The sequence below is a fragment of the Suricata suricatta genome, chromosome 5, assembly GCF_006229205.1.
Source record: "Suricata suricatta isolate VVHF042 chromosome 5, meerkat_22Aug2017_6uvM2_HiC, whole genome shotgun sequence".
NCBI lineage: Eukaryota > Metazoa > Chordata > Mammalia > Carnivora > Herpestidae > Suricata > Suricata suricatta.
The window spans coordinates 72580077-72592822 of NC_043704.1; the positions used below are offsets into that span (position 1 = coordinate 72580077).

Below are 12746 nucleotides of genomic sequence, written 5' to 3' on the forward strand. Positions count from 1 at the left end.
GTAGCAGCTTATCTATGATACATTCAAGATAAATGGTACAATTTATTACTTGTTCTCCCTGAAATTTTGGAACTGAAAGTAAGAAAGAGAGTCAGTCTAAAGATGTAAAATATTAAGCTCAGAGGGTAGCTGGGGAGTTTTCTCAAGCCACATTTCCAACACCTTGAACCTGACAAGTACAGCTGGCCTGGCCATGGGGAGTATGAACACAATAGTGAGGCTGAGATGCAGAGAAGACTAGTTCGTGCCCCATTCAGCCATTCATACATACAACCAAACAAGTACTAGCTACCCTGCTTTCCCACCATGGACGTCTGTGTGGCCAGTAAATGACTGGAGGCAAATGTACGTTAAAAACAAGGAAAGATACCCAGGACATATTATAATGTGGAAAAAAAAAATCAAGGTACAAAACAATATGTGTACCATGACTCTGTGGAAAGTGTTTCTATTATAGATTTTTTTAAAATTCCAGTTAGGTAACATATATTGTTATATTAATTTCAGGTGTACAATTTCGTGATTCAACAATTCCATACATCACCCAGTGCTCATCCCAAGTGCCTTCCTCAATCCCCAGCACCTATTTCACCCCTCCCCTCTGCCCACTCCTCTCTGGTAACCATCAGTCTGTTCTCTATATTTTGGTTTTTTTAATTTTAAGAGAACTATTTGTGTAATATACAAAATTGCAAATTTTTAGACATAGAGAGAGATGTGGAATATTAGACACTGAACTCCCAATAGTTATTATTTCTAAAGGATTAGGATGGCAGAGGGATGTGGAACTTTTACTTTAGCTTCATTTCCAAATTGCTTGAATTTTTATAGTGAGAATACGTTGCTTCTTTTGTGTTTTAATAGGCTTTTTATTTTGAATAATTTTAGATGTACAGAAAAGTTTCAAAGATAACATAAAGAGTTTCCATATACTCTTCACCCCTGATTTGAGTATTTTACATGACTAACATTGGCACATCACAATTAACTAAAATCCAGGTTTTATTTGGATTTCACCAGTCTTTTTAACTAATGTCCTTTTTCTGTCCCAGGATCTAATCTAAAATACCACATTACATTTACATGTCACGTCTTCTAGCTTCCTCTAATTTATGATAGCTTCTCAGTTTTGCTTTGACTTTCAGGACCTTGATCCTTTCAAGAGTTCTAGTCATTGGACACCTGGGTGGCTCAGTTAGTTAAGTGTCTGACTTTGTCTCAGGTCATGATCTCATAGTTTGTGGGTTCAAGCCCCACATCGGGCTCTGTGCTGACAGCTCAGAGCCTGGAGTCTGCTTTGGGTTCTGTGTCTCCCTCTCTCTCTGCCCCTCCCTCACACATTCTCTCTCTCTCTCTCTCTCTCTCTCTCTCTCAAATATCAATAAATGTTAAAAAAAGTTTTTAATAAAATAAAAAAATAAACAGTACCGATCAGGTATTCTATGGACTACTCTTCAGTGTTTAATGCTTCCTCATGGTTACACTGGGATTTGGTTTTGGGGGGAGAATACCAGAGGTGAAGTACCTTCCTCATCATATCATATCAAGGATATATATTACCAATATAACTTAACACTGATGACATTAATCTTGATCACCTGGTTAAAGAAATGTCTGCCAGATTTCTACCCTGAAAAGTTCCTGCTTTTTCTTTTTCTTTTTTTTTCTTTTTCTTTTCCAGATATAGTCATTGGAGGCAAGTCACTACATCTAGCTCATGTTCAATGGAAGGAAATTAAGCTCCCAGACCCAGAGTTCTACTTTTTAAATTAAAATGACTTCTGAGAGCAGAGATGCTGCCCTACACATTATTTTTAAAAATTGCTCCAATATCCATTTATTTATTCTGTAAATATTTATTGAGCCCTGCTATGTGGGTTGCTAGCCCCTGATATAGACATTGGATACAGCAAATTCTCACTCTTATGGAACATACATTCTAGACTAATACTGAATGCATAGTAGATTAAAAAGCAACAGAGGGACACCTGACTGACTCAGTCAGAAGAGCATACAACCCTTGATTTGGGGGTTGTGAGTTTGAGCCACATGTTGGGTGTAGAGATTACTTAAATAAATAAATATTTTTAAAGAACAGACTAAGCTTATAGGATCCAAGGAAATACGATATGGAACCAAAAGTGGAGAAGGGGCCTGGGCGAGACACAGCGCCAAAGGTAATAAAGTGGAGACAGAGGAAATGGAGAGAGAAGAGCAACCCTAGACATGTGGCCAATGCACGTGGCGGCACACCACGGTATGTGGAGACGCCTATCATGTACTAGATTTCTTTGAAGTGACTAAGCCAACTGGAGGGAATAGGAGGGGATATTATAAGCAGTTCTGGACACATAATAGGTACTTCTTAGAAATTTGTTAAATAAGTAAGTGAAGGAACAACCACAGTGAGTAGGCACATTTTCCTTTGCTTGCTTCTGCACAAAATTCTGGGAAGACTTTCCAAGGTAGAGAAGGGAGAAGCTCACATTCTGGAGGGTGGCTGCTCCTCATGGCCCCATCGCCTGCCTCCAGGCTTCCTTTCTTGGGTATCTTCAAAGCTACTCCCCTTTACCTACCACCTGGGCATGAGCACAGACTTTTCTCCTAATTCCAGTACGGGCCAAGAGGGCAGAGTTATTCTGAAACCAGGTTGAAATGTTTACCCAGTCTTAGCCAGAGACAGAGTGCCAACTGAGGGAACTTCCCCCATGAGATACCAGGCAGCCTGGCTCCTGATGTGACAGCAGTGGAGTCACACAAGGGACGCTATGAGGACAGCTAATGTGGCGAAGCCCCTGGCGATAGCCACGCACATCTGTCCCGTATTTACTCCATCTTCTGAGGGCTCTCTAGCGTTTCTCCTTCCTGAGTTTTGGTGGAACAAAAAGCAGGGGTTTTTGCTTTTATTCGCCGCTTTACCTTTGTCCTGAGGGCAGAGAGCCAAAGGAGAGCCCTGAAAAAGACGTCCACTTCTGTTCTGGTTTTCTCTAGTTTTAAAGTGCTCTGAGAGACAGGATTTTCAAAGTCAGCTGGTGTCAAATGACAAAGCTGAGAAAAACTCTTCCTCTAAAATCTAATTAGAAATGAGCAATCAAGCAGGTCATTTCTCAAGAGTCAAAAAACCAGCATCTAGTTTCTTCCACGATCTTGCCACATCACCTCCAAACCTCTCCCACGTAGGAACAAGACAAGGACACTTTTATTTAATGTAGTACTGGAAGTGATGAGTGACTTACCATGTCTACAATCCTAATTGCCTTGCTTCTCTTCTAGGAGTAGTTAATCAGAGTGTGACAACCTAGTGTTGGCCAGAAACACTAAGAAATTCAATTGAATGGACTTAAAATAATTAAATTAAATTAAATTAAATTAAATTAATTAAAATGCCTCTCAAATCTAGGGCTGAACAATTTGTGTGCCATGAAGTTGTAGATATTTATTCCCTTAATAAAACTACTATATAAAAAATGCTTCATTTCGCTCCCAAATGCTTGCTGGCATTTAAAGCTGTAGCAACCTCAGTATTTAGAGCATGTTTAGAAACTTGCTTTCCTGACTATTGCTCTATCTCTCAAATCCTTTGGATACTCCAAGCTGGATACAGGTCTTTAAGACCCAGTCCAAATCACTGCCCTGGGAAGGCAGTGACTCTGTCAAAGATCCAGGTCAGCTGATGATAGGTCCCTGGTGGCAGGAACAACTGGCAGGACATTTGGGCCTTAGCAGCTCCTTCTGCAAGAAGGTTTTTCCAGCCACCACCAAGCCGCCTGGCTCCTGAACCACACAGCTCATACCACTTTCTGATGAGACTTGAGAACTCTTGTATGTTTGTGGCATTTGTCCTGAACCATGAATCTTGACCTATCTGTGCACCCTGATCTGTCCTGGACTTCCCTGCTGTGTCTTCACACACACACACACACGTCTTTGGGCTAATCTTGCCTCCCCTTTAAATCTAATGTGGATATTCTCGTATCTTTGCTTTCATTCTGCCCCCCTTCTTTTTAGGTGTTCAGTGGTCCCCTAGGGCTACCAAGTGTCCTGGACCATTACTGGGGAACCAGGGCTTCCTATAATGAAGAAGCAGAGGGACTTCAGGGCCACTGCTCAGAAGTGGGGCATCCTTCCACAGGGAAGTGCCTTAGAGACAATGGAGCAAGAATGGGTCCTCAAACCTGCTCCTGCTTCTACACATTGGCCCCTTATGGGACATCCCTATGCTACTGGTCCCGCACTTCCAGACCAAACAGCAGCCTAGGAGTGTTGCCAGGGGAACTTAGGCATCCAGCCCTTGGTGATCACAGAGCTACCTGTCTTTTCCATTCCTCCTACTTCTGTCCTCCTCCCAAGGTCCTGCTGCCTTTTGTTTGGAGTCTAGAAATACAAACTATCTTATTATACCTCTTCACTCTAAAAGTAGAACTCCATTCATTCAAGAAAAATTTATTGAGCACTTACTATTTGCTTGAAGCACTGGGGATATACTTAGAAACAACACACATAAAAATCCTGCTCTTGTGGAGCTAAATACTAGTGAGGGACACAGGAAATAAGATAAATATTAGGATTGTAATGGTGATAAGTACTAAGGATATACACAAAGTAGAAAGAGGATGGGAAATTGCCAGAGATGAAGGGACGGTGGTACAATTTAAAATAGTTTTACATGGGGCCCCTGGGTGGCTCAGTCAGTTAAGCATCTGACTCCAGCTCAGGTCACGGTCTCACAGTTCGTGGGTTCAAGCCCCACATTGGGCTGTGTACTGACAGCTCAGAGCCTGGAGCCTTCTTCTGATTCTGTGTCTCCCTCTCTCTGCCCCTTCCCCACTCATGCTCTGTCTCTCTCTCTCTCAAAAATAAATAAACATTAAAAAATTTTTTAAAAAGATAGTTTTACATGGAAAGGGATTTTTTAAAAGAGTTTCCATTTTTTAAGTAAGCTCTGGGCCCAACGGAGGGCTTGAACTCACAACCCCAAAATCAGCAGTCACATGATCCACTGACTCAGCCAGCCATCTGCCTGCCCCTGAAGGTGATATTTGAACAAAGATTTGAAGGATGTGAAGTAGAACACCATGCAGATGTCTGGGTGACAGGAGTAGATAGATCTAATATTTGTGGGACCTAATTGTTATATAATTTGGACATCTTCCCTAAGAAAAAGAATATAGGAGCTACTGGGTGGCTCAGTCCATCGAGCATCCAGCTCTCAGTTGAGACTGGGGTCCTGATCTCATGGTCATGGGATGGAGCCCCATCTCATGCTCTGTGCCCAGTGTGGATCCTTCTTAGAATTCTGTCTCCCTCTCTCTCCCCCATCCCTGTCCCTCTCCCTCGCTGGTGCTCTTTCTCTAAAAAGAAAGAAATCAAAAGAACATAAAATCATCAATATAAAATTAAGTGCAGGACCTTAGGTAGACCCATGTGACCAAGTGAAGGGCCTGAAGCCTTTGCTCCCTAGCACTGGAGTAACTCTGTCTGGCTCTGGGAATAACATCCACGCAGGGGTAATGGCAGGCGTGAAGGGCGGCTCGAGCATGCGCAGTGAGTTAGGCATGGGCAAGGGGGGTCAGGGGTAGCTGGAGCAGAGCCGATGAAAGGAAGAGCAGGAAACGGTGTCATCTGAGGGTGCTGGGGGCAGATTAGAGGGATTTTGGCTTTACTGGTTAGGGTGGGAGCCACTAGAGGATTTTGAGAAGAGAAGTAACATGACTGGACTTCAATTTTGAAAGAATTTCTCTGACTTCTTTTTTGAGAATAGGCAATATTTTGAAGTCGGTCGAAGATGGAAACAGAGACCAGTTAGGAGCCGGTTGCAATAATTTAAGAGAGAGATTATGATGGCTCAGACTGGGTCTCTAGCAGCAGAGATGTGAGAGATGGCTTTTCCTGAACATACTTTGAAGATCAAATCCACAGGATTTGCTACAAGATCAGAGGTATGAGAGAGAGAGAGAGAGAGAGAGAGAGAGAGAGAGAGAGAGAGAGAGAGAGGGAATGAGCAAGAGCACGGGCACGAGCACAAAGATGATTCCAGGATTTTGAGAGCAAGTTTTAAATGGAAGGTTAGAGTTCAGTTTCAAACATGTTGATTTGGGGATGCCTGTACACTCAAAGGAGACGTGGGAGTCTCGAATCCAGTCTGGAAGAGATCTGGGCTGGACATAACTTCTCGAACCTGGATTAGACCCAAAAGGAGGGAATATGGATAGAGAAAGGAAGTGGTCCTAGATTTGAGTTCCAAGGCCCTCTGATATTTAAAAACCAGGAGAGAAAGGAGGAGCCAGCAAAGGAGACAGGGAAGGAGCAGTCAGGAGGCAGAAGAGTGGAGGAAAAGTGATCCCCTGTTCGCCAGGAGAACAAAGGATGTAATCAAGCACCTCGAAGGCTGCTGATAGATCAAACCTGAGGACTGAGAACTGATCACTGACTCTAGCAACCTGTGGAAATCACTGATGATCTTGACAAGAGCAAGGGGCATATCTGTGCAGATGCAGACCTCACCAGAGTGAAAATCAAACCACAAGGAAACCTTCAGTCTGGTATGTCTGGCTGTGCTGCATTTATCCATGGTCCACACCACCTGCTTGGTCTGGTCTTTACCACCCTTGGGGTCTGTTCGTTTTTTTTTTTTTTTAGTCTTTTTTAATGTGTATTTATTTATTTTGAGAGAGAGAGAGAGAGAGAGTGAGAGAGAGAGAAGGGCAGAGGCCAAGGGAGAGAGAGAGAATCCCAAGCAGCCTCCAAGCTCAGTGCAGCTTGATCCCATGACCATGAGATCATGACCTGAGCTGAAATAAAGAGTCAGATGCTCAACCATCGGACCACCCAGATGCCCCACTTGTGGCCTGTTCTTGCCCCCAGGCTCTTTCCATCACTTCAAGCAGCACCTCCACACCCGGACCAACACCTTCCCTAACAGAAGTGCTGGGATTCTGTAATCCCTGTGTGCCTCGATCAATGACAGTGACCAAGAACCTATCAAGTGCAGGCAGTGTGCTGGGCACTGGATGACACAACCATGAGTCCCAGCAATTCCTTTTCAGTCCAGTAGAATTTTGTGCAACCATTTGCTGCCAGTTATTTCTCCTCTCTCATTTCCAAAGTGGAAGGAAACCCAGGAGAAAATGTGTCACACCCTGAAGTTTACTTCATAGGGCTCCCTAGAGAGTGGCCAGCGTGGATAGTGGGTCAGAGGCCCATCTGTCTGCTGGTTCACACACAGCTGGCTCCCTGCAGGCCCAGGGAGGAGCTCTGACCCTGACCTGGCCTAGTCTCCCAATATGGGCAGTAGATCAGAGGATGTTTCCTTTACTAGAAAAACAACTCAAAGGTGACCCTTCCCAGCAGTGAGTACATACCAACATCCCCAATTCCAAGAGAGGCCCAAAGAGATAATCTCTACCTAGTCATGAAGTCCTCCATGGCTAATTTTTTATTATTGGCCTGGGACTTCCTGGACCTCAGGGACCAGACTGTATTCACCTCTGTACCCCCGCTTCCTGGCACAGTGCCTGACACACAGGTGATGCCATACAATTGGTTGCTGACTTGGCACCAGAACCTGTCCTCTCCCCCTGCCACATCACACCTCTGCAAAGAGTTGACTACTCCTGGACTTCATCCCTTTGGGTTTGGAACACTCACCTCCCTGAAGTTGGTCCATCCTCTTGCAGAATCTGCAGTATGCATCCATGAAAGCTCATCAAATGAGAACTCGTGTTGACTTACTTGCTTTCCTACTGACGGCTTATTCTAGAAAATTTAGAAACTAAAGCTTACTAGTCAAGAAAGATACAAATTATATATCTCTCTAGGCTCTTGTTTCAGTGGAACCCCCGGTGGAAACTAACCCAACCCCCGCCCCACTGTGGATCTTCTGGCCTCACATTACATATCGATTCCAGTGTGCCCCCTTTCCTGAGCCTTTTTATCCCTTCACATCCATCTGCCACGGCAACCCAGGCATTTCCACTTGAGCACTCAGCACTGGCTGTCTCTTTCTCCAGGCTTCTAGGAGCTGCCTCGAGTTTGCTTTGTCCCCTAAGGTCCTTGCAAGGGTGTTAAATCCATTCCTGAGAAGGTGCCCCGAGTCAGCTCCTGCTTGGCCAGTCTTCTATCCCAGCCACAGGATCAAGTGCCCGTTGCCCAAGCAACCAGCAGTGTTGAAGCCGCTATGACCTGTTTGGTAATGAGCTGCCTTGTATTCACTTTATCTCCTCACTTGCTTTTACCTTCTCACTCTGATTCATCCTCTACCCCCAGGAAGGATTTAGCATGCAAGCTTTGCCTCAGGCTTCATTTTTAGGGGAAACTGGGCTAAGGCAGGGACCTTGATTTACCCTGCTCTGAGAAGAGGAGAGGCTTTCTTCCTGGCCTTTGGACTGGGGAGTGCCCAGAGTAAGTCCTTCCAGCCTAGGGATGGAAATGGAAAAAAACAGCTCTTATGGAAAGAGGCAAAAGGTTAGGAAGGGTCACATAAAAGCTAAATAGACACTTAGCAGTTTCAAAATATAGTTCCTCCCTGGAATGACACAGCACGTTTTTCTTTGAAAACACTTGGTGATACTGCTATGGGAGGCATCCCCAGGCAGCTGAGGGGAGTCAAGGAGAAGGGCAAGAGCATCCCGTACACTTTTTTGGTTCACAGCCTGTAGCGTATTTCTGCTGTTTACATGGTCCGTGATATGCTCCAGATCCTGCCAAGAGTATGGTGAATTGGGGGGTGAGGAGGGACTAGGGGAGCCTGTTTCAGAATTTTTAAAAGGCTTTAGTGCTTGGAAGAGCTGCGCGCCAAGGAGGGGAGTGCTCATTAGGCAAAAGCTGGCAACCAGCACAGCCCAGTTCCTTGAGACTTCAAAATCACGGGCTTGCTTATACATACAAGTTCCATCCAAGACCCCCTCCAAGAATGGCTTTGTATTCAGTAAGAGAGGTCTTTTTTTTTTTTTTCATGTTTATTTATTTTTGAGAGAGAGAGAGGAACATGAGCAGGGGGCCGGCAGAGAGAGGGAGAGACAAGAGTATCTGAAGCAGGCTCTGCACCGCCAGCAGAGAGCCTGCTTCAGGGCTTGAACTCACAAACTGCAAGATCATGACCTGAGCCGAAGCCAGACATTCAACCAACTGAGCCACCCAGGCACCCCAAGGAGGAGCCTTCTAAAAAAGACAAGAACTCAGCATGCCCAGCAGGGAAGAGAAAGATCTTGTGGTCTTAAGTAGGCAAACTTAAAAATGACTGTTTGGAAGGGGCCCTGATGACATATATCTGAAAGATATATCTTCTGCTCATAGAACTGTCCCTGGGGGAGAGAAAAATGTCAGCAGGATGGAGAGGGATCCTGTCATCCCATCTCTAATGGCATGGCGTTTGGAAAGATATCCTATCTCTAACTGCAGAGCCTTTTTTGGCCTGGGTGCCTGGTCCCATAAATTTCTTCCGGAATAGATGTTCCGCAAGGGAATTGGTCAGCACCCCTCCCCTACTCCCCCTACTCGACCCCTGGCTAGGAAGTGCCCCAGCATGGGCCTGCGGGATTACATTTCGAGCAGTATCATTAAAGTGCGCGCACTAAGATCTGGAAATGAGGCTGGGCGTCGGACATAGAACACAGCCCACTTTGGCTGCACCCTTGGCACAGGGAGACAGAACCCAAAAGAGTAATTTGCAAGGCTTGGTTTGAGAAGGAACTGGGCGGTGGGGGGGGGGGGGGGGGGCTCCATTTTCCTCCCTACAACCACCAAGGCAGGGCCTCAGAAAGCGGCCTGCAGGGTCCATGGTAGAAACTAAACCTGCCTACACCAAACCATAGCCCATCTGTGCTGGAGAGCTGCTTCTTTTTTTCCTACTGGAGCCTGGGGCAAGACCAGCATTGATGCATTGTCATGATTAACTCTAGGTCAATTCTTCCTATTCAGATATATTCTCCCTTATCTCATTCTTCTCTCTCCCCTCCACTGGACTGGGCGCTCTGGTTATAGGTTTGCTTAAACAGTCACATTTAATCCATTCTCTTGATGCAAACTCTACATCTCCCTCGTTACTTCCCTTTCTCTCTCTCTCTGGAATAATCAGACTACATAGTTTCTCTAGGTAACATTATCTTTGTTTCTTTCTCCTCGCCTCCAACCATAGTCTCCTTTTTCTCTCTCTGAAGAAGGCCTTTTAGTCTCTCTGCCTGGTCAATGTTCAATTTCTCTTTCTCCCCACCCCTGTCATTTCTCTCTTTGTACATGCTCTTCCCTCAGCACTGCCTCCACCCTGCTCTTTATTTGTAGCTGTGATTTCTGGTTTTATGCTTTTAGACTGCCCTTTGGCTTTTGTTGTTTTTGTTTTAGTTTTTTTTTCTTTTGGTTTGCTTTTTGTTTGATTTGTCTGTGCATTTGCGTGCTTTTGTTCCCTGTTTGTCTGTTTTCCTTTCCAGGGCTACCTCAAGAAACAAGCCAAAGTACACATGGTGGAGAGTCCCAAATATCACTACAAGTAGGGAAATAGAATAACCAAAGGCACAACAAGAGAGACCAAGGGACACCATTAAAAGAACACTTCCTGAGTGGACGGGCTGTGGACAATCAATGAGCCTCCTTTAATATAGCAGAACTCACAGGTGCAGAGTGCATAACAAACTTTTAAAACGTACAAGAGACAGAAAGCTAGCTAAAATGATGAAACAGAACTCTCCTCTACAGAAATTCCAGGAAGAAACGACAGCTAAAGAATTGCTCAAAACAGAATAAGCAATATATCTGTTTAGAATTTAGAACAACAGTCATAAAATTAATCGCTGGGCTTGAAAAGGGCATGGAAGACACCAGAGAAACTATTGCTACAAAGATTATGGGCCTTAAAAATAGCTGTGATGAATTTAAAAAATGCTATAAATGAGGTACATAATAAGATGGAGGCGGCCACTGCATGGACTGAAGAGGCAGAGAGGAGGATAGGTGAATTAGAAGATGCAATTATAGAAAAAGAGGAAGCTGAGAAAAAGAGAGATAAATCGATCCAGGAGCAGGAAAGGGGAATTTGAGAACTGAGCGATGCAATCAAACAGAACAATATCCGTATCATAGGAATTCCAGAAGACGAAGAGAGACAGAAAGGGGCTGAAGGGGTACTTGAACAAATTATACCTGAAAACTTCCCCAATCTGGGGAAGGAAACAGACGTTGAAATCCAAAAGGCACAGAGAATGCCCCTCAGATGTAACTTGAATCAATCTTCTGCACAAGATATCATAGTGAAGCTTGTCATTCAGAATAGAAGGAGAAATAAAGGTTTTCCCAAACAAACAAAAATTGAAGGAATTCATCAACACTAAACCAGCCCTACAAGAAATCCTAAGGGGGACTCTCTCTACGAGGGAAATATTGCAAGGAACACAAGGTACCAGAGACACCACTACAAGCATGAATCCTACAGAGAAAACAAGGACTCTAAACCCATATTTTTCAATAATAACACTGGATGTAAATGGACTAAATTCTCCAATCAAAAGACATAAGGTATCAGAATGGATAAAAAAACAAAATCCATCTATTTGCTTTCTACAAGAGACTCGTTTTAGACCTGAGGACACCTTCAGATTGAAATTAAGGGGGTGGAGAAATATTTATCATGCTACTGGAAGTCAAAAGAGTAGCCATACCTATATTGGACAAACTGGACTTTAAAGTAAAGGCAGTAACCAGAGATGATAAAGGGCATTATATAATAATTACAGAGTCTATCCATCAGGAAGAACTAACAATTACAAATGTCTATGCACTGAATTTGGAAGCACATCATTCATAAGACAATTAATCACAAACAGAAATAATCTTCTTGATAAGAATGTGCTAATAGCAGGGACTGTAATACTCCACTTACAGCAATGGATAGATCAACTAGACAGAAAATCACTAAAGAAACAATGGACCTGGGGCGCCTGGGTGGCTCAGTCAGTTGGGCCTCTGACTTCAGCTCAGGTCAAATCTCACATTTGTGGGTTCAAGCCCCGCATCAGGCTCTGTGCTGACAGCTTAGCTTAGAGCCTGGAGCCTGCTTCCAGTTCTTTGTCTCCTTCTCTCTCTTACCCTCCCCCTCTCATGCTCTGTCTCTCTCTGTATCAAAAATAAATAAAAACATTAAATTAAAAAAAAAAAAGAAACAATGGACCTGAATGATACATTGGACCAGATGGATTTGACACATACATTTAGAACTCTACATCCTGAGGTTATGGAATTCTCCTTCTTCTCAAGAGTGCATGGTACATTCTCTAAGATAGATCACATACTGGGTCATGAAGCAGCCCTCAATAAGTATAAAAAAATGAGATTATTCAAAGCACACTTTCAGATCACAATGCTATGAAACTTGAAATCAATCACAGGAAAAAGTCTGGAAAACCTCAAAAAACATGGAGGTTAAATAACATTCTACTAAAGAACGAATGGGCCACTGAGGCAATTAGAGAAGAAATTTAAAAATATATGGAAACAAATGAAAATGAAAATACAAGAATCCAAAGTCTCTGGGATGCAGCAAAGGCAGTCCTAAGAGGAAAGTACATTGCAATCCAGGCCTATTTCAACAAACTAGAAAAAGCGCAAATATAAAATCTAATGGTGCACCTAAAGGAACTAGAAGCAGAGCAGCAAGAATACCCCGAACCCAGCAGAAGAAGAGAAATAATAAAGATTAGGGCAAAAATAAACAATATAGAATCCCCCCCCCCAAAAAAAACCAGTTGAACAGATCAATG

At 43.8% G+C, this 12746-nt stretch overlaps 1 protein-coding gene and 1 long non-coding RNA gene across 2 annotated transcripts in view; one reads left to right on the forward strand and one right to left on the reverse strand.

Moving 5' to 3' along the window:
* LOC115291869 overlaps positions 1-1779 on the forward strand; it is a 15133-nt gene extending 13354 nt beyond the window's left edge. The window contains exon 3 of the long non-coding RNA XR_003908701.1: positions 1682-1779. This is a non-coding gene — a long non-coding RNA (uncharacterized LOC115291869). The remainder of the gene's footprint in view (positions 1-1681) is intronic.
* Positions 1-8031, reverse strand: part of BDH1 (3-hydroxybutyrate dehydrogenase 1) — a 58336-nt gene extending 50305 nt beyond the window's left edge. Inside the window, exon 1 of the mRNA XM_029939600.1 lies at positions 7648-8031. Coding sequence (XP_029795460.1) covers positions 7648-7706 — 59 coding nt within the window. The 5' untranslated portion in view covers positions 7707-8031. The remainder of the gene's footprint in view (positions 1-7647) is intronic.
* Positions 8032-12746: the final 4715 nt, after the last annotated feature.